At 43.5% G+C, this 27,983-nt stretch overlaps 1 protein-coding gene across 1 annotated transcript; it reads left to right on the top strand.

Moving 5' to 3' along the window:
- Positions 1–20: 20 nt before the first annotated feature.
- LOC137550236 (hydroxysteroid 11-beta-dehydrogenase 1-like protein) lies at positions 21–27,983 on the top strand. The gene is made up of 7 exons (XM_068271261.1): positions 21–160; positions 1,924–2,054; positions 4,931–5,042; positions 15,852–15,943; positions 16,032–16,125; positions 17,049–17,214; positions 26,484–27,983. Exons 1-7 carry the CDS (start codon positions 79–81, stop codon positions 26,656–26,658), a joined length of 852 nt encoding a protein of 283 aa, XP_068127362.1. The 5' UTR covers positions 21–78; the 3' UTR covers positions 26,659–27,983.

The raw sequence follows: 27,983 nt of genomic DNA, 5'->3' as shown, positions 1-27,983 counted from the left end.
GAAATGCATTTACACTCTGATCACACCATGTAAAAGTCTGCAAGGGCTGAGCAGAGTGCAAGTCTTCATTAAATCAGAATGGGCTATTTCATGAAAGGATCGTGTGCTGTTGCCTTTGTGGCATTACTTGGATATCTGTACAGAGACACTTTTGATCCTGGTAAGAATATACTGTAGATGGAATACGTCATTCAGGAAATAAGTGATCTTTCTATTGTTAGATGATGAAATTGTAAATGTGAGGTGAAATCCAACATTGTACAATACAGCAGCCATACATATATCTCTCAATGGTACAAGCAGTTTTAGCAACATCTAAAGTGGTATAAAACTCAGCATTTCTTCTTTGCTCATTTACAGCAATATATTACCACATTTTTGTTTAGCAGAACAGCATTCAAAGGGTTAAAACATAGGACTTACTTTTGCAATAGAATGCTAGCTGCAGGGAGATCCACATCCAAACTGGTGGTAAAATTATCTTTTGTTTACTTAATTGTAGCAGAGAGGAATGTAAACATTCCCTGACTGTGCAGAAACTTCTCCTAATGTGTCCTGAACTGAAACACTGCTCAGAAATCATTACTAGGTACATTACAATATAAATACATCAGTTATGAATAAAATGCAATGACAGCTTTCAGAGCAAATAAAACTGTACTTTGGGAACTTGTAATTTTTAAATAAATAATAATACTTATACACAAAAGCAAATAATATAACTGTATAGGATATAAAAAGTAGGAAAACACATTTTTATTTAATATTATGTCATAATATTATTATTACGTAATATTATGTTATGTCATACCGCTTTAAAGGAGTTATCAGGGCAAAAGTAACAAAACAATGGCTACTTACCCGGGGCTTCCTCCAGCCCCAAGCTCCCAACATGTCCCTCGCCGCAGCTCTGCACGCAGCTGTTCGCCGCAGCTCCCTCCCGGGAGAGAGCTGCGGCGAACGGCTGCGTGCAGAGCTGCGGCAAGGGGCATGCTGGGAGCTTGGGGCCGGAGGAAGCCCCGGGTAAGTAGCCCTTATTTTGTTACTTTTGCCTTGATAACTCCTTTAAGTGGCACTATATCTCTCTGTGGAGAAAAGTCTCCAACTTCATGTTGTATCTCTTAGGCAGGAAGTGACCGTAATTCTCTAGTCAGTAAGGATACAGTGGGCCTGATTTATCTAAGCATTACCGATAGTTTTTTCTTCTTAAAAACAGTTCTAATCAGCAGGGGGAACAGCTCTGCATGATAATAAGACAATTCTTAAATCCTACTTAATAGAGCTAGTTTAGTTTGAATTTCAAGAACTGCATTACAGTTAAGAAAAGTGCAAATAACACTTCTACACAGCTTGTGCAGTGCAGGTTAGACATGATTTGGGAAGTGCCCCCCTCCTTTGAATCCTGTGAAGCTGTTCTGTGCTTAACCCTTCCAGTGCTGGACATTGATGCAATACAGCAGAAGATGTATTGGTTACCTCAGCAACAGTAATTTCCCTAATACACTGGACTGTCTAAGAAACCTTCCTAACTCCTCCTATCTATTTTACAACAGTTTAAGAAGAAAACTGCACTATTTGGTGATTTCTTATTATGTGTGAGACAGTTCTGCATGGATTTCTAAAAACCTACCAATATTTTGTCTCAGACACTCTTGATAAATGTCCCCCAGTGTTTCATCCTGAAAGAGATTCCAACCTTTACCCCTTCATAACCTAAAAAAAAGTCTAGTCTTCTAATTATATTTTATGTTATATACACACTGTAAGTTAAGGATGTAATGTTATGTATATTCAATGAAATGTCATTCTGTAAGCATCATTAGTTGCAGATTTATTATAGGGTACTGCACACTTATAAGAACAGTGGTGCAATGAAAACTATATAACTAGATTTCTGTGACAGTTACCCCCAACTTTTTTCAGCAAGCCTTGCCAATGCAAAGGTCCTAGTTACTGGTGCAAGCACAGGTATTGGTGAAGAAATGGCATACCATTACTCCAGGGCAGGAGCGCACCTTGTACTGACAGCAAGAAGAGAAAATGCTCTGCTCAAGGTAAGCAGCAGAAATGAATTCATTTACTTGAAGATGTAAAATGAACACTTTTCAGAAGTGAAAGGCCTGGTTCACACGGGCGTCAGGGGGCAGTAGCAGCTGTGGCTTGTTTAGCCGAAACCAAATGCTTCTCTGTAACTGAGCAGAAAAGCATTTGGCTGTCTTTGTCAGTGCTTCCCGTCATTCAGTTGTGCAGGAGGACACAGAACCGCCAAACGTAACCAATCTTGGATGCTGAAGGAGTCCAGGATAAGACAAGATAGCAAGATCTACCACTGCATTTAGGCAAATGCCAGGAATTGCTGGCAAAGCTGTTAGAATAATCTGCTTGCATTCATATGAATAGACAAAGCAGGTGTTGTTTGCTGGAAATGACACGATTACCGCCCCCAAGCCTCTGTCTGAACAGGCCCTAATGCTGGGCATACACGGTTAGTTTATTCTTATCAATCGAGCCGCTGATGGCTCGATTGATAAGATCCAACCAGTCCGATCACCGCAGCGGATCGATACCGTGCTCGATCCCCATGGGCGGACAATAGGAAAAAACGAAGCGCTAATAAGAAGCGCCCGCGGGGATGAGCGGGAATCGATACGCGTGGACGAGCGGTGACGCGCTGGCATTGAGCCGCTGGCTCGATACCGGCGCATAAACTAACCATGTATGCCCAGCATAATGCTGGGCATACACGGTTAGTTTATGCGCCGGTATCGAGTCAGCAGCTTGATGCCGGCACGTCACCACTCGTCCACGCGTGCGAGCGGATTGATTCCCGCTCGTCCCCGCAGGCGCTTCTTATCAGCGCTTCGTTTTTTACTATTGTCAACCCCCCGCGGGAATCGAGTGCGGTATCGATCCGCTGCGGTGATCGGACTGGTTGGATCTTATTAATCGAGCCATCAGCGGCTCGATTGATAAGAATAAACTAACCGTGTATGCCCAGCATAAGGGACTTGATAATCTGTGAAACATCACAGTCGGCCTGCCCAGCAAAAGCAGCTTGGGATGAAGCCCCCTCTCCTTTCAGCATCATCCATTTCTTACGTTACAATTAGGAAGACATGTCCCCCGCATAACAATTATGCAGCATGTTACCCCACAACACAGAATTCAGCAGTATGTGCATCAAACATCACAATTAGCAGCATGTCCTTCAAAAAATCATAATTAGGTAGGGCATTGGCTCCAGTCAACATAGTAAGGGTTTGTGCACACTATTGCATTGCTCGGCAACACAGGTGGCCATGCATTTTACACAACTGCTTCACCCCTGCATTGCTCTCTGTTGCAAAGCTGAAAACAATTAAGCTATACTGAAGAAATGTACCACTCACCCAAAATAATAGAATTAGGCAGAATAATTAAGCAGTGAATTACCAGTGGGAGTATTGCCTAATTACATAAATTCTCTATGACAAAAAATGTAACATTGAAAATGCATGTGTATATACACATACAGACACACATATGATATACACAGAGTAACATGCACTGTAAATTACTTTATTTCTGACCTATCACTAAGAAGTTTGGCACTAGTTCTTCTTGGAGCTTTATTTTTTTGAAAGCAGTTACAGACTAGCTGAAGCCCAGTCCAATTGCCAGAACTGTGAGCAAATAAGTAGATGGGCAGTCCGATATATTTATATTGATCCTTTCCAGGAAGTGCTTTTGTAAAGAATAAAGGAAATACTGAGAATTCCCAAAGAGGAGAAAGACTTGTCCAAAACAGGTAATAACCATCAGATTAAAAACACTTACTGTAAGTGATAGCTACATGGAAATAAAGTCATTTATAGTGCATTTTACTCTGGAACAAATTAATATGTTATTTGTATGTACTTTAAATTTTCCAGTTTTTTGTCATAGCTCCCCTTTAACCTATATGCCCCCTAATCATCTGTGTTCAGTGGTCACCTGTAAAACAAAGAGATGCTTAACTTCAGTTTCAGGTTATTCTCAACCTTGAGCTTGACATCTCAAGCCACCCGTGCTCTTGGCCAGGTGGACTATACGGTTAGTATAGGATGATAGATTCCAGAACAAATTACTCCGCATCACCTGACACAGGCAGTAATAGTCCATACAGGGCGCTTCAAAGGATTTATAACAACATGCTATTGCTCTCCTTCCTTCCATGGAAGCAGATCCCACTTATATGCATGCAGGGCCTGCATGCACACAGAGAAGTGAGACTATTTAGTCCACCTAGAGGATGTTTTGGAGAAACTTGAATGTAATAGGTGGCACTGCAGCTCACGAGTAGCTTACCTGCCTTTATAGTGAGATGGTGGACAGTGCAGGGCACAGGCCAGTAGTGGATCCTCCTCTCCTCATCCTCCTGTCATGTGTCTCTAGCAGCCAGCGGGTATTGAGGGGAAGAGAGGAGGATTCACTTATCTTTGCCTTGCATTGCTCACCATGCTGATGTGAGATAAGTAAGCTGCATGTGCATCATGGGGACATTCAGGGCACTCTGATGGGGACCAATGCCCAGGAAAATCAGGGCACAGGCCCAGAATCTATGCCCATAACAATTTGTCTGATATAGATACATATCAATACAAACATTCGCGCTCAATTCACAAAGACATTGAGGTGTTTTAAATTATGTTTTTCTTTTATTACACCATCTTAAGTCTACTTTGAAATAAAAAAATGTCACTTTAACATGGCAGCTATTTTCGAACGCTACTAGCTATTTTCAGTGCGAAAGCGGGTTCATTTCAGATATAAAGTTGTTTAAAAGTATGAAGTGAAAAGAAAAAAAAATGTTATATCAAATATAACTTGCATTGTTTGTAAATTGAGCCCATTGATCTTTAGCAGCTTCACAATGGTTAGGATAATAAAGTCAAATTCTATTTGAATACAGGTGAAAGTGAAGTGTCTGGAACTTGGTGCAAAGAGTGTCTCATTGGTCCTTGCCGATATGGGGTCATCAGTAGATCGTGAGCGAGTGATGGAGGCAGCAATAGCTGCACTGGGTAAGGATAATCAATTTAGTAGCTCAACATAAGCTATAAGAAAGATGAAAACGATAAATTGAGGAAGGAGATCCGCAAACTCAGAAGAGTACTAAAAAGTTTGTGTTTTATTGAACACAGGAACACCTAACGCATGTCGGGCTCACAATCTGCCCCTAGCCCAGTCATCAGCACTTGGCTCACACATCTTCACTTTCATGAGCATTGGTGTGTGTTTTAGAGATTCCCTTTGTTTTTATGTATCTATTTGTTTTACCATGTCTATTTGTATTTGTCACGATCGGTGTAGCAGAGAGAGGGTCTGATTACCGGTGAACTGCAGTATCACCGAAAATGCAGAATATACCCGATTATCGATGATCTGCAGTATCACCGATAATCCGATATAACGCTAACCTCTGAACACCTGAGTAGTGTAAGTGCTTGGTGCAACAGTAATACCTCGAGGACTAAGCCTCAGAAACAAGTGCCGTACAGTATGAAGTACTGCAGCAATACAGATTCCTTCAGAAGGCCTGGACTCTCCCGGGGGAGGAGTCAGGCGGAGCGTAGGAAGGACAGAACGTGAGTGACACCTAGGAGAGAGTGTCACTAACAGATCTGGGAACTGCCTCTAACAGTAAGGTCAGTTCTCAAAGTCAGGCAAGCCAGGTCGTAACACACGGACAAATACAGTACAGATTCAGAACGCAGAGGCGGAGACTAATAAACAAGCAGGGTTCGGCAACAGGGTATCAGAAATATCGGGGTACAGAATCAGGAGTCAGATGCAGAGTCTAAGAGCGAGCCGAGGTTCGGCAACAGGGTATCAGAATGACAAGGTACAAGATCAGAATACAGAAGAATAGTAACAAGCTTGAGGAACCTGAGGAGCAGGTTCCCAATGAATACAGGATGGGTCCTGGGGCAGTAAATACAGAGCTGGCCCTGTGGAGCAGGTGCCCAGCAAATACAGCGCTGGCCCTGGGGAGCAGGTGCCCAGCAAATACAGAGCTGGCCCTGGGGAGCAGGTGCCCAGTAAATACAGAGCTGGCCCTGTGGAGCAGGTGCCCAGCACATACAGTGCTGGCCCTGAGGAGCAGGTGCCCAGCAAATACAGCGCTGGCCCTGAGGAGCAGGTGCCTAGCAAATACAGAGCTGGCCCTATGGAGCAGGTGCCCAGCACATACAGTGCTGGCCCTGAGGAGCAGGTGCCCAGCAAATACAGAGCTGGCCCTGAGGAGCAGGTGCCCAGCAAATACAGAGCTGGCCCTATGGAGCAGGTGCCCAGTAAATACAGAGCTGGCCCTGTGGAGCAGGTGCCCAGAAAATACAGAGCTGGCCCTGGGGAGCAGGTTCCCAGCAGATACAGAACTGGCCCTGTGGAGCAGGTGCCCAGCACATACAGTGCTGGCCCTGGGGAGCAGGTGCCCAGCAAATACAGAGCTGGCCCTGTGAGCAGGTGCCCAGCAGATACAGAGCTGGCCCTATGGAGCAGGTGCCCAGCACATACAGAGCTGGCCCTGTGAAGCAGGTGCCCAGCACATACAGGCGTGAACTATCTCCTAGCGATAGAGATAGTTCTCAGGGTCGGGAAGGCCAAGTCGGCAACTCACAGACAAACAAAGTACAGGATCAGAAGACAGAGGCAGTGTAGTCAGACAGGCAGAAAGTCATAACAGATAATCACAATCAAACTAGTACTTAAGACTATCAACAGAATCTAGCTAAGTGTAGGATTACAGCTCCAGCTGGTCCCGGCACACTTTCGGATCTGACTAAGGGTCTGCGTGCTACCACGAAGTGATTGCAACGACAGGCAACCAGCAACTGACTAAGCAGCAGAATATATAGTTGCTGGACTCTGCTGCCCCGCCCGAACCATTCAGCCAATCATGAGTCCTACAGGAGTCAGCTGACCTTCCTGATCAGCTGACACTTCCCCTGCTGGTATAAAGGTCCTGCATTCAGGCCCGCGCGTGCATAGCTCTCCATCTGTCTAGGTGCACTAACAGACCCAGCCACACCAAGCACATGCTGCTGCATGCAAACAGCCGCTTTGCTGTCAGGACATGCGGCGGCTTTTCCGCGTTCCACCACACAGCCAGACGCGTGCAACCGCCGTGTAGGACGCGGAGTCAGCCGCCTAGCTCTTGGCACACGCGGCGGCTTTTCCGCGTTTCCTCACAGTACCCCCCCCCCTGAGGCGTGGACTCCGGACACGCCCCAGGAGACAATGATAGCGACGTCCTCATCTCATACCCACACTCTTCACCTGATCAGATGCCAAAGTCAAGGACCGTCCTGTGTCAGATTCAGAATTTTGGAACAAGGTATAAATGTAACAGTCACTAAATTTCTCGCATTCTGAACATAAATACAAGCTCTCACAGGTGCGAGATTTCTCATGAGTGACAACCGGTGCATCAGGCGAAAAACATTTCCCACACTCAGAACATGAATAAGTTTTCTCATCGGTGTGAGACTTCCAATGACTGAGAAGTTCAGTGGTATTTACAAAACATCTTACACACTCAGGAGATGAATAAAGCTATCCCCCGCAGTGTGAGTTTCTACGATTGACAAGATTTATGTTATGTTTAAAACATTTCCCACACTCAGAACATTAATGTAATTTCCCATCAGTGTGAGACTTCCCATGACTGAGAAGTTCTTCCTCACATACAGAACACCAGTACAACTTCTCACCAGTGTGAGATTTCCCAAGAGCAACAGGTCGCAGTTCAGGTACGAAAGAGTCCCCACACTCAGAACATGAATATGATTTCTCATCAATGTGAGACTTCCCATGACTGAGAAGTTCTTCCTCACATACAGAACACCAGTACTGCTTCTCACCGGTGTGAGATCTCCCATGGGCTACAGGCGGTAGTTCGGGTACAAAAGGGACCCCACACTCAAAACATGAATACGTTTTCTCATTGGTGTGAGACTTCCCATGACTGAGAAGTTTCTCCTCACATACAGGACACACGTATAATTTCTCACCTGTGTGAGATTTCCCATTAGTCACAGGTTGTCCCTCAGGTACAAAAGAGTCCCCACACTCAGAACATTAATGTAATTTCTCATCAATGTGAGACTTCCCATGACTGAGAAGTTCTTCCTCACATACAGAACACCAGTACAACTTCTCACCAGTGTGAGATTTCCCATGAGCAACAGGTCGCAGTTCAGGTACGAAAGAGTCCCCACACTCAGAACATGAATATGATTTCTCATCAATGTGAGACTCCCCATGACTGAGAAGTTTCTCCTCACATACAGGACACACGTATAATTTCTCACCTGTGTGAGATTTCCCATTAGTCACAGGTTGTCCCTCAGGTACAAAAGAGTCCCCACACTCAGAACACGAATATATGTATCCCTTAAAGTGGGGCCTACTATGGTTGACAAGATCTAAATTATGCTCAGAACATGAATGTGGTTTCTTGTTACTTAGAATCTGGTCAGATGATGGAGCTAAAGACTGTACGGTTTCAGACTCCTGAACTCGATTTGCTGCAATAAGCAAGCTTGACCCTTGCACAGCAGATTCATGACTATAGATAGAGCCATCACTCTCATAAAGTTCGGAAATGTTATCTGCATAGTAGCTCTCTATCTGTTGTTCCTCAAAACTAATCTCTGATCCCAGTGAGGTCGCACTTCCCCTATACGAGTTTTCACCAGAATGCAATTCCTCAGGAATAATAGGTGGTGCCCTACGAATTTCCCTGGTGTGGGTACTCTAGATTGAATTACAGAGGGGGGTGACACTGGTGCAACAGAGTTTAAAATACACTTAATTGACTCAGTCAGTTGGTTAACCTGAGTCTGCAATGTATCAACCGTTTTCCTAACCTCCTTAAGAGTAGTGGTTAACACATCGATCCGTTCATCAAGTGTCACCATGTTTTTTGGGCCTGTCGTTCTGTCACGATCGGTGTAGCAGAGAGAGGGTCTGATTACCGGTGAACTGCAGTATCACCGAATATGCAGAATATACCCGATTATCGATGATCTGCAGTATCACCGATAATCCGATATAACGCTAACCTCTGAACACCTGAGTAGTGTAAGTGCTTGGTGCAACAGTAATACCTCGAGGACTAAGCCTCAGAAACAAGTGCCGTACAGTATGAAGTACTGCAGCAATACAGATTCCTTCCGAAGGCCTGGACTCTCCCGGGGGAGGAGTCAGGCGGAGCGTAGGAAGGACAGAACGTGAGTGACACCTAGGAGAGAGTGTCACTAACAGATCTGGGAACTGCCACTAACAGTAAGGTCAGTTCTCGAAGTCAGGCAAGCCAGGTCGTAACACACGGACAAATACAGTACAGATTCAGAACGCAGAGGCGGAGACTAATAAACAACAGGGTATCAGAAATATCGGGGTACAGAATCAGGAGTCAGATGCAGAGTCTAAGAGCGAGCCGAGGTTCGGCAACAGGGTATCAGAATGACAAGGTACAAGATCAGAATACAGAAGAATAGTAACAAGCTTGAGGAACCTGAGGAGCAGGTTCCCAATGAATACAGGATGGGCCCTGGGGCAGTAAATACAGAGCTGGCCCTGTGGAGCAGGTGCCCAGCAAATACAGCGCTGGCCCTGGGGAGCAGGTGCCCAGCAAATACAGAGCTGGCCCTATGGAGCAGGTGCCCAGTAAATACAGAGCTGGCCCTGTGGAGCAGGTGCCCAGCACATACAGTGCTGGCCCTGGGGAGCAGGTGCCCAGCAAATACAGAGCTGGCCCTGTGAGCAGGTGCCCAGCAGATACAGAGCTGGCCCTATGGAGCAGGTGCCCAGCACATACAGAGCTGGCCCTGTGAAGCAGGTGCCCAGCACATACAGGCGTGAACTATCTCCTAGCGATATAGTTCTCAGGGTCGGGAAGGCCAAGTCGGCAACTCACAGACAAACAAAGTACAGGATCAGAAGACAGAGGCAGTGTAGTCAGACAGGCAGAAAGTCATAACAGATAATCACAATCAAACTAGTACTTAAGACTATCAACAGAATCTAGCTAAGTGTAGGATTACAGCTCCAGCTGGTCCCGGCACACTTTCGGATCTGACTAAGGGTCTGCGTGCTACCACGAAGTGATTGCAACGACAGGCAACCAGCAACTGACTAAGCAGCAGAATATATAGTTGCTGGACTCTGCTGCCCCGCCCGAACCATTCAGCCAATCATGAGTCCTACAGGAGTCAGCTGACCTTCCTGATCAGCTGACACTTCCCCTGCTGGTATAAAGGTCCTGCATTCAGGCCCGCGCGTGCATAGCTCTCCATCTGTCTAGGTGCACTAACAGACCCAGCCACACCAACCACATGCTGCTGCATGCAAACAGCCGCTTTGCTGTCAGGACATGCGGCAGCTTTTCCGCGTTCCACCACACAGCCAGACGCGTGCAAACCGCCGCGTAGGACGCGGAGTCAGCCGCCTAGCTCTTGGCACACGCGGCGGCTTTTCCGCGTTTCCTCACAGTATTATGCAATGATATAATTGCAGTATAATAATAATTGCAGTATTTGTATAGCACCTTTTGTGTCTTGGTAACCATTATACATTTTATTCATCATGTTAATTTTATCACTGTCATTACCAATTCTATAATTTGTATTTTGTATCATTCTTTGTATTTTGTCACTAATTATGTATCTTGTATATTGGTGTACACCATTGTCTGTATTATTATGTACCCCATGTTTGTTTCTTACGTTGTACAGCGCCACGGAATATGTTGGCGCTTTATAAATCAATAATAATAATAATAATAGCACCTTTCTCCTTCGTGACTCAAAGCGCTTGCGAGGCAACCACTAGAGCGCACTCAATAGGCAGTAGCAGTGTTAAGGAGACTTGCCCAAGAAACTCCTTACTGAATAGGTGCTGGCTTACTGAACAGGCAGAGCATATATTGTATCACAGGATAAACGCCTATTGACTTTAGTAGTATTTAGCTACCCTGCAGGCAGGACATTCCTTTAAGCCTTATAGTGAAACCACCACCTCACCCTGTAAGAAGGGGCACTCACCCTTTGGATAGACCCTCTGCAAGATAGGGACAACAGTGTTTTGGCGAGGCAGGTCATTTTGGCGCGCCCTCTTTCCCACGCTGGGCCTAGGCGCCACCATTAACATAATGGGGTTGATTTATGTGATGTGAGGAGCACGAGTTATGCACCTGCTATGTGTGGTAGTGCAGCATAGTGTGTGCTGGTAACTTACATGCACTCCATTCACATGGCAGCCTCTCCACTCATCCTGACCTGAACCCCGTCGTGTCCAGTGGCTTCATAGGATGTGATCCCTCACTTTGCTTGTCCCAAAAGGATGCCTGTGACTTGACAGGCAGCTTATTGGGCCAATCAAAGTGCAGGGATGTTGTGCTGTTAGGTGAGTATGCACATGCAGCCGAGACACATAGAACGAGCACCAGAGAGATGTAGACTGGAGGGTGTGTTCCGGCTGGACAGGTGAGTTGTGAGTGCGGTCCACTGCTGTGAGTACTCTGAACGGTACCTGGGGGATTTCATGCTAAAATCTATTAAATCTTTGTTTAATCTGTGACAGGAACACATCCCACTCTGGTCAGATTCTGATCTGAGAGGGATCTATCTTTTGGCCAAAGTGGGTGTCCATCTATAAGTGTCTGGGTACATTTGCCAGTCTTGTATCATTCAGTAATAATCCCAGTCTAAATGGAAAACACTTCTACAATTTCTAATGCTTCAAATGGTTAGAGCTCTAAATATAACTCATTAAAAATGTCTGTCTGTAGCTGGAAGGGCTGCTGAGATGCAAATTAGCTACTCCCGTAAACCAGACACCCAGAATACATCTTAACCCTTGCCTGCTTTACCATATGCAAAACAGTGTTATCAATAGGTCTCTAAGAAGAAGCACTGATCTGCGTACAGAAACATTTTTGAAATAGTTTCCATAGTTTAGTGTGAAGACAATATAAGAACTCTTGCTGGAGTCATTATTTTTTGATGAACAACAATTATTTGCAAATAATTAAGGCCTCTTTCAGTCGGGCAGCCAATAGGCAGTGAATTCACCACCTGTCAGCCACTCTCCTGCTACCACTTTTTATCGCTCGGCACCTGTGCTACAGAACCCCCCCCCCCCCCCCCTCCATAGAGTCGCATATCTCTGTCTCTCTCTCTGTATATATATATATATATAATATATATATAGCTGAATATAGTACTGGTTAAGGGCTCTGCCTTTGACATGGGAGACCAGGGTTCGAATCCTGGCTAGGGTCAGTACCTATTCAAGTAAGGAGTTCAAGGCAAGACTCCCTAACACTGCAGGGTGGCCTCCTGAGCGCGTCCCAGTGGCTGCAGCTCTTGAGCGCTTTGAGTCTGACAGGAGAAAAGCGCTATATAAATGTTCAGATTACTATTATTAAAAAAAAAAATATATATATATATATATATATATATATATATATATATATATATATACACAGTATATACACTGTATGTGTGAATATATGTAGCACTGACATCTTGCGCAGCACTTTACAGAGTACATACTCATGTCACTGTCCTCAGAGAAGCTTACAATCTAATCCCTACTATAGTCATACTCTGTCCTACCATATTATTATATTGTGTGTGGCTTAGAGAAACCGTTCAGGAATCCCCCCTTGAAAATACTTGGTTTGCCCCGTCCAGGTTCCTTTTAATCTTTCACAGTCAAACATTAGGTCTTGCATTCAGCAGTCTACAGTACGAAAAAGCTCTGAAGAAGGATGTGCAATCATTAGTCCAGAATCTGAAACTCAAGCACAGCTTGAAAATAACAACACGAAGTACAAGACAAATACATTGCAATGGACTGGTATGGTCACACTGCGGTGTTTACTCCGGCAGCACAACTAGCCACAGGAGGAAAGTTTTACTATCAAAGTGAAAGTGGACAATTGGCCACTTTATTAAAGCAGCCAGTGGCTGCTGGGACTAGTAGTCCCACTTGATTGGTCTCAGTCCCAATAAAAGTCTGCCTCTGTCACTGCTACCTTGCCCATAATAGAGGTTCGTTTGCTAATGCTAAGATTGATGTTATTCAGACTGATTACCGTTACGACCTGTGCATAACCCACGGCTACAAACTGGATTGCTGTCTATTTTGACCTCTATTATTACAACTGCACTCATGTCTCATCCCTGGTTTTCCGTCTTGATATTTGATCTTTTGTGTATGACCCATGACTTACCTCTGGCTTTGAGTTTTTCTGATCCCTGTATTGACAGTCACCTGACCTCCAGTATTGACCTTTGGCCTAGTCCCTGGATGCTGTCTTTGTTTAGTTTTCAGGTACTTCATTGGTTTCTACGGCCTCAGATTCTATATTGTAAGCACAATTCCCAGGGGCAACCAAAGTAGGGTAGTCGCATTCGTCTCCCATTCAAGTGGGGGCTTGGCTATAGGTGAAGCGTGTGGTGGATATTGGCATAGAGGATCTGAAGGGAAGCCGGTGATTGTCTGGAAGCCTGTCAAAGTTATCCCTTAAATCCCTCTGAGATCTTGTGCCTCCTCTTCCCTATATGACCAAATTAAAATAATTCTTTACAGATGAAAGGGCCAAAGTCACACTACAGCCATGCAAAAGATTGATCTTCTGCATAGCTCCCAACTGTCCCTCTTTTGGAGGGACAGTCCCTCTTGCCCCTCTTTCAGGACTTTGTCCCTCTTTCTACGTAAATCTATATATTTCTCTACTAAAAATGTGTTTGATTGACTCTAAACTTTATTCCCATCCTTTAAAGTGATATATTACTAATTTTAAAATGTTAATATGAAGGAAAATGGACCAGGATAGAAAGGACCAGTGTGGTTTGCATTATAAAACAACATATTTTTCTTATCAAATCTTTATGGTATGCATGGCTAGGGGTGTGATGGGGGCGTGACCATGGGGTGTGAAAGGGGTGTGGCTTAAGTGTCCCTCTTTTTCATCTCAAAAAGTTGGGAGGTATGCTTCTGTCTTATTACAGTTGTGCAGTTAAAAGTGGCAGAGCTGAGTTTTATGTTTGGGGGCCAATCGTTTTCACCTGAATTATATTTGCAATCATTTTTAAAAGTGTCATTATAGTGTTTACTCAGTTTATCTTTTGTATTATTTTTTATTTAGCTAAATTTGTTTGGGGGGTCCCCGCCAAAAAAAAATCATGCGTTCTGAATAAGCAAAAATAGAAGAAATTAGGAAGTACTTATAACACAATTATATATACATATTGGATTTTAGAGGGACTTTATATAGCAACACAAAGTAATTACATGTAAGAATTACCATATATGAAAAAGCTTTGAATTACTGAATAAGGATAGACTTTTTTTCAACCTAATACGAAGGCCATGGATCATATAAATCAACACGCAATTTAAATATAGAAGTTAGGGAAGCCTCAATTTTTATTTCCAACATCATTGAACTACTGCCATTGACAGTCCTGTGAAGATCACTTCTGTGAGTCCCACACCAGTACTAAAGCGAATAGTGATTCATTTTCCTCCAGTAGTAAATCACTATTCAAAGTAAGTGATAATTAACATAATGCACATCACTGCCTGCCAGCCGCATGTTTCTCTGAATGTATCATGTTAGTAAAGCTAAAACAAATGCAGGTATTGTTGTAAAGAATGTATTTCACGTGAAACAGCGTTTAAAAAAAAAAAAAAAGAAAATTATGAATTGACACAAGAGACTACAATACATTAATTGTCAAGGGGAATCAAAAGCTTTCAGGCATTTCTCCTTTAGGCTCCTTTCACACTTATAATCCACTGCATTGCAATGGTACTTCAAGCACACTGCAACGATTATGAAAAGTGGCATTGCACCTTAACCCCTTCCTTACCAGTAGTCTCTCGCCACTCATTACCAGAGACTTTTTGGTTAAAGAGGAACTTCAGCCTAAACAAACATACTGTCATTAAGTTACATTAGTTATGTTAATTAAAATAGATAGATAATATAATCTCTTACCCACCATATTTTAAAAGAACAGGCAAATGATTGATTTCATGAGGGCAGCCATCTTTTTGGTTGAAAGGAGGTGACAGGGAATATGAGACACAGTTCCAACTGTCCTGTGTCCTGATCACCCCTCCCAGTTGCTAGGCAACTAGAACAACAACATTACAAATCCCATCATGCTTTGCACAGCATTAGGGGAAAAATGCAGTTTTCTTTGATGGGGCGGAGCTCAGCTTTTGTGCAGCCAAAAATGAGGCTTGGATAAGAAAAACAAAGTTCTGATGCTGTTAAACTGTTAAAGAAACACCAAGCCTTTTCAGTGCTGCTGAGTAGATTTTTAGTCTGGAGGTTCACTTTAAGAAACAGGGCTCACCGACGCCACAACACACAGGCTCGTCTCCTTTTGCTGCGGCTGCTCTCCTTTCGCTGCGGCTTTTTCACTCTGTTATCAGTATGGCAGAAGAACTCTGTGAGTTGTCAGGTGCCATTTCATTGGCTCCTGACCCTGTGATCAGTGTGAGCCAAGAATCTAAAGTGGTTAATGGTGCGGCACAACCGTACAGTGAGGCTTACATTACCACGAAAGTAAGCATGACTGCCAGCATGCTATCCTGTATCGCAAGAGTCAATCTTGTGTTGCTCTACCGGAAGCCATTACATCACACCACACTGCAAACAATGTGATAACCCCTTAGGGCTATTATTGCTTCTGTGACACGACTCAACAGGCTAAGTTTGAAAGGAACCTTACCTATATGTATTATTCATGTCCTCTTCTGAAGCAAAGTTGTAGTATACTAATCAACCACTTTTGTTGTCTTTTCAGGAGGTTTGGATTACTTGGTATTAAATCACATCGGTTCAACTCCATTTAAAATGTGGGACGGAGATGTCAATCACACACGATGGCTAATGGAGGTTTGTAATGGCATGTATTTCTACATTAGCCACTCAGATATTTACTGTACTCTTATCTCATCTCACATGTCCTTCAATATGCTTACAGGTGAATTTTATTAGCTATATTCATCTTGCCACCATGGCTCTACCCCAATTGACAGAATCCAAAGGTTCTATTATAGTGCTATCCTCTCTGACAGGTAATTTTTTTGACATTGAAAGACAAATACTGTATGTAATAGTATTGGGGAGTAAACAGATTGTTGATGGCAGGTCAAACCAAATGAAAGAAGCGACTGGGTCTCCACCTAGAATTGGGCCTAGTTAGGCCAATTTATTCAATGAGTGCTACAGTAAAAAGTTATAATTTCTAGAGAGGCATTTTAGAAAACAACCATGAAATACACCAACTATGAACTACACTAAACTATAAACATACTAACTGTTACTACTAAATGTGGTTCATCTGCTACAGTGGGTACCTAAATGCAACGATCTTTAGGTGATTTAAATGCATGTACCTTTTTCATAAAGAAATGTCTTAAAGAGACACTGAAGCGAAAAAAAAATTATGATATTATGATTTGTATGTGTAGTACAGCTAAGAAATTAAACATTAAGATCAGATACATCAGTCTAATTGTTTCCAGTACAGGAAGAGTTGAGAAACTCCAGTTGTTATCTCTATGCAAAAAAGCTATTAAGCTCTCCGACCAAGTTAGTCCTGGAGAGGGCTGTTATCTGACTTTTATTATCTCAACTGTAATTGAAATGTTTACTTTTCCTCTGCCAGAGGAGAGTTCATTACGTCACAGACTGCTCTGCAAGACTCATTTTGAATGCTGAGTGTTGTGTAATCTGCACATATTATAGAATCATGCAATGTTAGAAAAAACACTATATACCTGAAAATAAAAGTACGAGAATATTTTCTTTGCTGCTAATCTTCTAGTAATTATTCATAGTACACAACCAATTCATTATATCATATATTTTTTTTTCGCTTCAGTGTCTCTTTAAGAATAATGTATCTATTTATTTTACTCTTTTTCATAATTGCATATTTTGGTATGTGTATATTACTCCTGAAAGAATGCATTCTGATGTTGCTTTGTTTATCTAGGAAAAGTAGGCACACCCTATACCACGTCTTATGGTGCAACAAAGTTTGCATTGGATGGTTTCTTCTGGTCTCTGAGGCATGAACTAGCCATGAAAAAGGTCCCTGTTTCTATCACACTGTGTGTCCTAGGTCTCATTGATACCCAATCTGCCATGGAGAAAGTAAAGTGAGTGGATACATTGTTTTTACATGTATTTGTTGTAAAAAAAAAAATGAAACAATTTATTAGAATGTCAAAACTTGGAGAAGATAAGAAGAGGCATAAATCTTAGAAAAGGCAGATGGAAGGCAGAAGGCATTATACACACAAAGAAAGAAGGGTTCAGAAGCCTAAAAGGAGCCTATCCTAGTGATTAGAAAGGAGTAGCTCCTTTGTGAGATTTAATAAAAATTGAAATGATAGATCTGATTTCATAGCAATGTAGTAAGTGGCAATTATATAATTTCAGTAAGAAAATCCCAATGTTGATGAAGAAAGGTGCTTTGTGAGACTGTAAATTATTTGCTACCCCCATTGCAAGGTGCCCACCTCCCAAAGCCATGTGGGTTGTATTTGTAATTAGTTTGGGTAAAAAGGGACTATGCACTGGGATAATGATAGAGGAAGAGGTTTTGCAGATTTTTCTTTTACTTTTTCAAAATCACATGTTTTGCGATTTACCATTTTTTTTAGTTAGTAAGTCAGCCTCAAAATGTCAGTTTCATGGTATTTATACTGTACACAATATTCAAAGAATGTTGAACAAAGTACAATTTTATCTCCTACATTCCTACTTCAAAAAAGTGTTTATTACTTAGAATAGTAGTAATAAGTTGCATTAACCTCCCTAGCGGTATGGACAGAAATGTCCGTTCAAAAAAACATGCTGTGAACAGTTTAAACATGCATACACATCAATACTCTCCTGCACTGTATACTAGACCCTTGCTTGACACATTTTGGCAAGTTACAGGAAAAAAAAAGTTTTAAAAATAAATTTTATCACTGTTTGCACAGAAATTCTGGGGAAATTGAACGCTGGGGAGGTTAAGTATATATGCCTGGATTTGTGTGTCTGTTTGAGTTTTTGCTTCAGGTTGCAAAGCAACAAAATTTAACTAATTTAAAGGGGTATTACTGTTCTATAACCACTGTACATGGATCATGTGACACATGAAAGAGGGGGGTTCACAAGGAATAGGAGGGTAGGAGTGGGGCTGCACATAGATGGGGAGCTACAAAAAAGTTTGTGAGGAATCTCGACACATCTGACACCTATGCCAGGATCCTCTTCCCAGGCTTCAGTTTTGCATTCAACACCATTTGCCAACCATTTGCCAACCACCATCAAGGATTTCCACACCAACAAGAGTATATGTCTGATGTTTTATTGTTTTTGGTGAGGCTTCTGCCTATAAATGCCTTTATCAGACTCCTGATTATCACAATTACACTTTTACCCTATGATGAATTAAAGAGCAAAAAGGGGGGAAAAAACACTACCTCTAACATTGCAATAGGTAAAAAGGTTTTTTCATAGATATACTTTTGTACAAAGGGAGATACTGGGTGCTTGGCAGTATATTTTTGTGCTGTGAGCGGAGAAAAGGCTTCCTCTGCATCACTCTCGCATACAGCATTTCCTTGTGTAAAGTATGCCGAATGGTTGAATGATGCACAGTGACTCCATCTGCAGCAAGATGATGTTGTAGGTCTTTAGTGCTGGTCTGTGGGTTGACTCTGACTGTTCTCACCATTTGTCGCTTCTGTCTATCCGAGATTTTTCTTGGTCTGCCACTTCGAGCCTTATCTTGAACTGAGCCTGAGGTCTTCCATTTCCTAATATGTTCCTAACTGTGGAAACAGAGAGCTGAAATCTCTGAGACAGCTTTCTGTATCCTTCCCCAAAATAATTTCTTCACATCAGTCTTCAGGTCATTTGAGAGTTATTTTGAGACCACCATGTTGCTACTCTTCAGAGAAAATTAAGAGGAGGGAAACTTACAATTGACCCCTTAAATACTCTTTCTCATAATTGGATTCACCTGTGTTTGTAGGTCAGGGGTCACTGAGCTTACCAAGCCAAATTGATTTCCAATAATTAGTTCTAAAGGTTTTGGAATCAATAAAATGACAACAGTGCCCAAATGTATGCACCTGTCTGATTTTAACCCTTTCTACTCAGAGTATTTTCCTAGAAATGCACTCTTCCTCTTACCCTCTCTCCCATTCTAACATGGAACGTAACACAGTAACATGGTATACCTTATTTTAAAGAACACATTATAACGTTTAATTTAATACCTTTTTTGGACAGTTTGGTATCTTCTATTGGCTGGTAGCAGAGAAATTGGCCAAAGTATGGTACACTTTAAAGCAATTTCCTTGGTGTAATCCTGGCCTGTGTGAGCAAGTTTCGCAATAATAGGTGGTTTTCGCCTGCCACCTGGTGTCTTCCTGTCACTGCACACTGTGCAATCTTTGGTGTTTTGATTGGGCATTAGAGCAATAAAATGCTGGCTACCGTTTAGACGCTCCTCCACATCCAATGAAGAAGGGCGGCCATATCTCCGCTGAGGCCTAGAGGCTCGTTGTTCACGAATCAGCTCAAGAATTAGGTTCATGCGGAAGCTGATATGAACCTTTGGTTAATGTGGATGCAACTGGTTAAAAATTATGAAGCTATTCACTACTGTCAGCTCCAACAACCATAAAAAGGTCTTCCTCCACCACTTCACTGACTTCCTGTTGAAAGAGTAACTAATGGTATAATTATTATTATTATTTATTGTATTTATAAAGCGCCAACATATTACACAGCGCTGATCAAATCAGTCAACCGCTCCCATGTGTTTAGTATATTCTATGACTGCTGTGGGCTTCTCAACATTTTCAGTCACTCTACCTTTCATTCTTCTCTGCTGTGTCGTTGTAGTAGCAGGGTAGAAAGTGCTAAGCATGTGTATAATACGCTTATCCTTCAATGCCAATACCATCTCTTCACTGTCAAGTTTCCAAGCACGAACTTCACAACTCTTCAGTTTCAATTTTTTTATTTCACTTGGTAGACCTTTACGCTTGGGCATGACCGTTCCAGTTATGTGAAATTTTTCTTTTAGTAACTCTTGTGCCAATATGTGGTATAAAATTGATATGTAAATAAATGGTATCCATGTCCAGGAGTGGCTTGTTTCAGATTTGTACAAAGATGAAGGACAATGCGAGCTGAAAATGGCAAGTCGGACCTTGGCAAGCTTTCCGTAGTTGCAGATCTATAATACGGTTCAAACACAAAGAGGTATCCAGTCTCACAATCAGCTAAGAACACACTCGTAGCCCCCACTTGCTTGGTTTCTGAGGATTGTACATCTTGTACTTTGATATTCCTTTAAAACTAATAGTGCTTTCATCAATTACTACATTCCTATGGGGTACAAACAGACTTCTGCATCTTTCTTTCATATGCTCAGTCAAGTTCCTGACCTTCCAACCCCTAGTTTTAAGGCCTTCAGGACCACTGATGGGTGAAGAAAGATGTAGCATCCAATGAATCTGACTAAATCGCTCACGAAAAAAGATATCTCCAAAAAAGGGGGTGTAATTGATCCACCGAGTTGAGAAAAAATCCTGGATAGATTCCCTTTCTTGCAGTGCCATCCTAAGAATTACTCCAAAGTATGCCTTTATTTCCTGCATAGTAACATCAGTCCAGCTCCTCCAGATGGATCTGGGTGAAGGAGGGTTATTTTCTAACTTCCTTTTTGCATAATCATTTGTTTCATTGATCATTTCTTGTAATAGGACTGGTGTAAAAAAAAGCTCAAAAAATCCACTGACAGTTTCTGGAACATTAGCTGCAGGCAGTTGTACCCCTGCATTATACAGTACACAGTAAAGGGAAAATTATGCAGCAAGCAGTAGGAGAGAAGCTTGCCCATTTTCTGTGATCATCATCACCCTCCCCACTTTCAGCAGCTTCCCCACCTTCATCAGCCACGTCAATATCAGTGTCATCACTGTAGCAATAATCATCATCATCAGTGACAGTATAGTCACTGTCATCACCAGAATCCTGCACATCTGATTCTGTGCTGCTGTCCTCCATAATCCGCTGTGCCACCTCAGCCGCTGACATTTTTCTTTTGCCTGCTACAGAGGATGCCATTCCTCGGCTCTGTAAGAAATCTGCAAGGAATCTGCAAGAAATAACCTGCAAGGGATCTGCAAGAAAGAACCTGCAAGGAATCTGCAAGGAATCTGTAAGAAAGAACCTGCAAGGGATCTGCAAGCAATCTGCAACAAAGAACCTGCAAGGGATCAGCAAGGATTGTGCAACAAAGAATCTGCAAGGAATCTGCAAGGAAACTGCAAAAAAGACCCTGCAAAGAAGCAGCAACAATCAGCAACAAAGAAGCTGAATTGAATCGGCCACTTCCTGTCAGCACTGATCGCGCACTTCCGGTTTGGGGCAGGGGGTACCACCTGTGTGGGCATGTAGTCTTACATGCCCACTATACAAGGGGAGAGAGATCGGGCTCAGCGGGGGGCAGATGTGACTGCAACCCACTGCTACGACAGGAACGGCAAATTCGCGATGTCCCGCTATGCGGGACATACTAGTGGAAAGGGTTAATTAAACAATTATTGCACACTTTCTGTAAATCCAATAAACTTAAATTCACTTCTCAAATATCACTGTGTGTGTCTCCTATGTGATATATTTAACTGACATTTTTTATCGTAACAACCAACGATTTATACAGGAAAATCATGGCGATTAACAAGGTTGCCCAAACTTTCGCATCCCACTGTATGCTACCATGTCCTTTAAGATATTCAGCAGGCTGAAATTAAACAATGTTTTTTAATAACACTCAATTACAAAACACCTTGTGTACCAGAAATGGCTTAAGATGGAATTGTAGTCCTAGGCAACATAGCAGTTGGTGCCCACCATTGATAATCAACTGGCCTTTTTAGCGTCTGAAGGACTGGAGAGAGTCTTGCATCCACCAGGCCCCTAGACTCTCTCCAGGCCCTAGGCCAGAGGCGTAACTATGGGTGGGCAAGGGGGGACATGTGCCCCCGGGTGCAGCACTGCGAGGGCACTCAACATGGCCGTTGCACCACCACATAGTGGCCCCTGGCTGCCCGAAGTGCCCCTTCTTCTCTCCCTCCCTCTGCAGAGGAGCGCAGAAGCATTAGCAGCAGAAAAAGGTTATTTAACCTTGTTTGTAGTAATCCAGAGTCAGGTTTGGGCTGGAAATCCGCAGCTCAGAGTGGTACCCATGAGCTAGATACATGGAAGGTATGTGATGTGCAGGGCTGCCGCAGATCTTTCTAGCGGTATGATTAGGGTCTAAAAGTGTGTGAAAAAAATTGCACCAAAAATCCAGAAATAATCATAATGCCAGGGAGGTTAAAGGGGGGCACTTCTGGCTATCTAAACAGGCGGAATGGGGGCACATCTGGCTTACTGAAAGGGTAAGGGTGGCTATTTTAATAACACTTGACTCCACCTATGACTACGATCACATTCTGATGTGTGGCCACACCCAGTTTGATCAAGGGGGGGGCACAAACTGTCTTTGTCCCGGGCACTGAAAACCCTAGCTGCATGGGCGTCCGCACATATGGCAAAACCGGGCATCTGCCAGAGCCTGGCCGCCCGCTGCCCCCCCCCTTGGCCGCGTGCCCGTGCAGCCAGCAGGAGGGAACAGCGCAGAGAAGAGAGAGAGCTATGGGCACAGTGGGAAAGGGCGGACGTCTCCCCTCCCCCCTTCCCTCACCTTAGGGGGCTCTCTCTCCCTCGCTGTCCCCTCCGGAATGAAGTGTGCACTGTGCAGCGGCTGGCAGCGGGCGGAACTTACCTCCTCTCGCTCCTGCGCCGGAAGTTCTGGTGCCGCACTCTGGTCTGGATCAGGCCAGAGTAGCGGCTAATCCATCCGGCGCGTGCGACGAGAGGAGGTAAGTTTCGCCCGCTGCCAGCCGCTGCACACTTCATTCCGGACTCCGGAGGGGACAGCGAGAGAGGGAGGGAGAGCCCCCTAAGGTGAGTGCCCATAGCTCTCCCTCTTCTCTCCGCTGCTCCCCTCCTCCTGCACGCAGACATGGCCACTTTTTCTGGGGACATATCCCCCTGGCTACATATACTGGGACATATACCCCTGCCTACATATACTGGGACATATACCCCTGCCTACATATACTGGGACATATACCCCTGCCTACATATACTGGGACATATACCCCTGCCTACATATACTGGGACATATACCCCTGCCTACATATACTGGGACATATACCCCTGCCTACATATACTGGGACATATACCCCTGCCTACATATACTGGGACATATACCCCTGCCTACATATACTGGGACATATACACCTGCCTACATATACTGGGACATATACCCCTGGCTACATATACTGGGACATATACCCCTGCCTACATATACTGGGACATATACCCCTGCCTACATATACTGGGACATATCCCCCTGCCTACATATACTGGGACATATACCCCTGCCTACATATACTGGGACATATCCCCCTGGCTACATATACTGGGACGTATCCCCCTGGCTACATATACTGGGACATATACCCCTGCCTACATATACTGGGACATATACCCCTGCCTACATATACTGGGACATATACCCCTGCCTACATATACTGGGACATATACCCCTGCCTACATATACTGGGGACATATACCCCTGCCTACATATACTGGGGACATATACCCCTGCCTACATATACTGGGCACATATACCCCTGCCTACATATACTGGGCACATATACCCCTGCCTACATATACTGGGCACATATACCCCTGGCTACCTGTTCTGGGGACATCTCTACCCCTGGCTACCAGTTCTGGGGACATCTATACCGCTGGCCACCTATTCTGGGGACACCTATAGACCTGGGGCTACCTATTTTTGGGGAACCACTGCTGTCAGATTGAGTGTATTTTGGGTAACTGCTGCCAGGTGAGAGGTGTCTACATATTAAGGGGGCATTCTGCCTATTTATGTGAAAAGCTGTCTATTTATGTGCCTCATGACTGCTGAATTTGTCTTGTTGCGGGCCTCATGGTTACTGACTTTGTCTTGTTGGGGGCCTCATGATTTGTTGGGGGCCTCAAGATTGCTGAATTTGTCTTGTTGGGGGCCTCATGATTGCTGAATTTGTCTTGTTGGGGGCCTCATGATTGCTGAATTTGTCTTGTTGGGGGCCTCATGATTGCTGAGTTGGTCATGTTGGGGGCCTCATGATTGCTAAATTTGTCTTGATGGGGGGGGGGGGGGGGGCTCATGATTGCTGAATTTGTCTTGTTGGGGGTCACATGATTGCTAACTGCGAGACTATGGACAATAGCATTAAACCTACTTTTTCCGCTTTTTAAAACCGAAAATGAAACTGGGAGGTTCTAAAAAAATGAATAATTTTTTTCAGGAGTACGATGGATGAAATTGTTTATCTTCACAGTTTATTTTCAACTTAATTTTCCATAATGTTCATGTATGAGTTAAAACGTTTGTATTTAGTTTAAATTGCTTTTGGCACTTTGTGATAGTAAAGTGACTTTGCAGTTTGGACACTCGACCTCCAAAAGGTTCGCCACCACTGTCCTAATCTAATGTCCCACCATTGCTTAGTTCATGTAAACTTGTCTCCACCCACGACCACACCCACATTCTGGTTCATGACCACACCCATTTTTCGGCGCGGCGCGCCGCATGACGTAGCTCCATTTTTTGGGGCGCACACCAGCCCGGACCCGCCGCTTTTTGCTCCCCACTTTTTGCCCCCCCCCCGGAAAATTTTCTGCGGACGCCCATGCCTAGCTATACCTCTTTCCTATGCAACTGCCTAGGATTGCCTTATGGATGATCTGGCACTGTTGTGTACCACTGATACATGTCACGGAACAGCCGTGAGGAGCGCAGGCAAATGGGGAAGATTCGCGCAGTCGATTTTCTGATCGCTTCCTGGTTAAACAACACGGTCATTGGAGCGATAAGAGTGACATTTTTTTTTCCTGAAGTATGTTTGTTGACCAGTGAAGTTAATGTTTGTGTGATTAACTTGTTCAAAAGAAACTTACAGCTGAGTGTGTTTCAGTACCATTTGGCCTACCTACTTTAGAATGCAGGGAGCCCAGAAGACAGTTCACACGTACCTGTGACAACTCAGACCAGGTAATTAACCTTGTCACAGTTACCTGTGAACAGCAGCATACACAGGAATAGTCAGGAAACCCACAGCAGGGGGCCGATCTAGAACCTACATCCCCCCAGACAGCCTGGCAGCAGCTCAGCATGGTTCCTACTATGGATAGCATAAAGTGGAAAATATACCCAATCGTTTGTTGGTAAGATTGTAGCAGAATGCCACTGACTATCTCTAAGATAATAACACCTTTAGGCGCAGTTTAAAATTGCACACGGTTTCAGATATCATGGGAGTTCTTAGCTCATTCCTAAGCCAAGTTATTAATTCTGGTGCAACCCCTTGGGCTCGACTCCTGATTCTTGGTCTCTGGATGATCCCCCGGATCCACTGTGTATTAATCTGTTATCAGCGCAAATGTAGCATTTGTCGTTTTTGAATTACAGCGTTTTATAAGTTTAAACCTATATCTCCCTCCAACTGTGATTGGTTTGTCAACCAGAGGGGCGGGCTTGGTCCCACCCAAAAACTAGCTTCCATAAAACCAAGCTTGAGACAGAGAGGAGGAGTCCTCCAATTTGAAACATCGTCCCGATTACATCCTTGCCAGCTTGAGGACATGCTGGCATCCGGCTTGTTTGGACTTTAATGCTGAGTTGCCTGATTCTGAAACCAAGGACTTAGCATTTCTTTTCCAAAAGGACACTTTCACCTGAGCTTAAGTATCCATTTATTCCTTCCCTTATTTTTATTTTCATACTGCACTATTATTGTCTCTATAATTGTTGATTTTAATGATTTTCTGTATATATTAATTATTTATATTGCATTTATAATAAAAGACTTCTAAAAAGTCATTTATTTGTTCAGCTACCCCTGCTACTCAGCCACACAAACCGAATCCTAGCTTCTGAAATCGCTACTACTGTTGATAGCTAGATAAAATAGAGTGTGTTTAACCATTTTATTTGCAGGTATTAGTATCAGAGCAGTTAGGTCTCCTACCCTTCTGTAGGAGTAGTGGTAGTTATACCCTGAAATAGTGTGTAATTTGTGTTACTGTAACTCACAAACTCCCTTCTAGCCTGTCTGCTGCCAAAATTACAGCGGTTTCTGCTCACCGATTGCGACCACAGATTGCATGGTCTGTGTGCTGAAACCGATTGGAAGGCATTGTGCGGTCTGGCCACTAGGGGGTGTGTGTTATTTCATATTACAACTGATTTAATGCTGATATGTCACTTTTCATCTTCTTATCTCACTTCTAGGGATAAGGTCTCTATGTCTGCATACCCTGCCCAAGATGCTGCCTTAGCAGTGATCTCAGCTGGAACGAGGCGTGTGAGAGAGATGTATTATCCCTGGTATGTAGGACCTGTCTGCTTCATCAGAGACTGGTTTCCAGAAGGCAGAGACTGGGCAATACAGATGTCCTATTCTTGAAGAGCAACCCATGCTAATGTGTGCTTTAAGTGGAACGGAACTCAATTTAAAGAAATCCATGTAGTGGTAAGGCTGTCTTCCTGACAGCCCTACCTGCTTGTTCTGTGCACTAGGGGGTCTCCCATGAGAGGCAGGGCTGACATTTTGGGGGAAGGAGGCAACCTGTGCAATTTCCTAGGGTCCTATGCTCTTAAAGAGTCACCAAGGAAGTCTTCTGGTATTGCCTTTATCCCACCATTTAAAACTTTATTTCCCTTCTTCATGTGTTGCTCTCCATTTTCAGCCTCCTCTTTCATGTGTAGCAACCCCTCTTTCATGTCCAGGTGCTCTCTGGGCAGCATAAACCCAAGGCCGGGCCTTTATGGACAGTATTGCCACTCTCCTTTATTCACTTCATCATCTCTGCAGCCTCTCAGTGACATCACCTCCAGCTATTTATATAGCAGTGCTAAAAAGGAGGAGTACAGTATTGCAGTTTTATTATCGTTCCATCCTTATGCAGCAGCTGTGGAACAAATCCACCATTTTTTTTACAAATCAGTGATAAACAGGGGAAGGTAAACAGTGTTACCACTGTCCTTTTCTCACTGCTTTATCTCTGCAGCCTCTCTGTGACATCCTCTATCGCTATTTATAGAGCAGTGATAAATAGGAGAGGGAGCCAGTACTGCTGTGTCCTACCTTCATCACGTGATCTCTGCAACTGTTGTGTTTATTATTATTATCCCAAGCTATTTATAAGCCAGTGATATTATTAACAGAAGGAAGTGCAGTACTGCAGCTCTCCGATCCTCATCTATTTATGCAACAGCTGTGTAAAAGCACATACAGCTGTTTATAAAACATACTTGCAAATTGCCTATGTTTGGGCATGGGCATGTCGGAGACTGTGAAAGGGAGAGGCAGGGCTGTGGGAACTGGGAGTGGATGGAAAAAGAAGGTTGGGGATGGTTGGAGGGAAGGTGCATGGAGTGTAGTACAGGTTAGGAGGCATACAACATGAGTGGCTGAAACCAGTCCAATGCCTTGGTGTTTATTGTAATATATTGGATTAGTTAAAAAGAGCATTAGTAAGGCAAAAGTATGAAATAATGAGGTCTTCTTGAACAATTTGATTGCATAAACGGATTGTACAATGATGGGTTGGAGCCGATAAATAAATCAGGCATGGCAGGAGCAGGGTAGTCCACAGTGGGTAGTGGTCTGCTATTGATGGCTACATAGGCTTGTTGTGCAGTACAAGAACAGCAGTGGCTGTATTATGTGCTATATTTTGTCAAACCTGTACTGAAATCTAATTAAATATGTAGTGTTACAAAGTAAAA

Source organism: Hyperolius riggenbachi, chromosome 1 (genome assembly GCF_040937935.1).
Source record: "Hyperolius riggenbachi isolate aHypRig1 chromosome 1, aHypRig1.pri, whole genome shotgun sequence".
NCBI lineage: Eukaryota > Metazoa > Chordata > Amphibia > Anura > Hyperoliidae > Hyperolius > Hyperolius riggenbachi.
Note: the sequence above shows the minus strand (reverse complement) of the source record. Positions and strands in the feature narration are given on the sequence as shown.

What these genes read in the sequence shown, in the direction of transcription:
- LOC137550236 (XM_068271261.1), top strand. Translation starts at nt 79, where the DNA reads ATGGGCTATTTCATGAAAGGATCGTGTGCTGTTGCCTTTGTGGCATTA. An exon ending in GGCAGCAATAGCTGCACTGG is followed by an intron (nt 5,043 to 15,851) that starts GTAAGGATAATC and finishes TTGTCTTTTCAG; the next exon opens with GAGGTTTGGATTACTTGGTA. An exon ending in ACACACGATGGCTAATGGAG is followed by an intron (nt 15,944 to 16,031) that starts GTTTGTAATGGC and finishes ATATGCTTACAG; the next exon opens with GTGAATTTTATTAGCTATAT.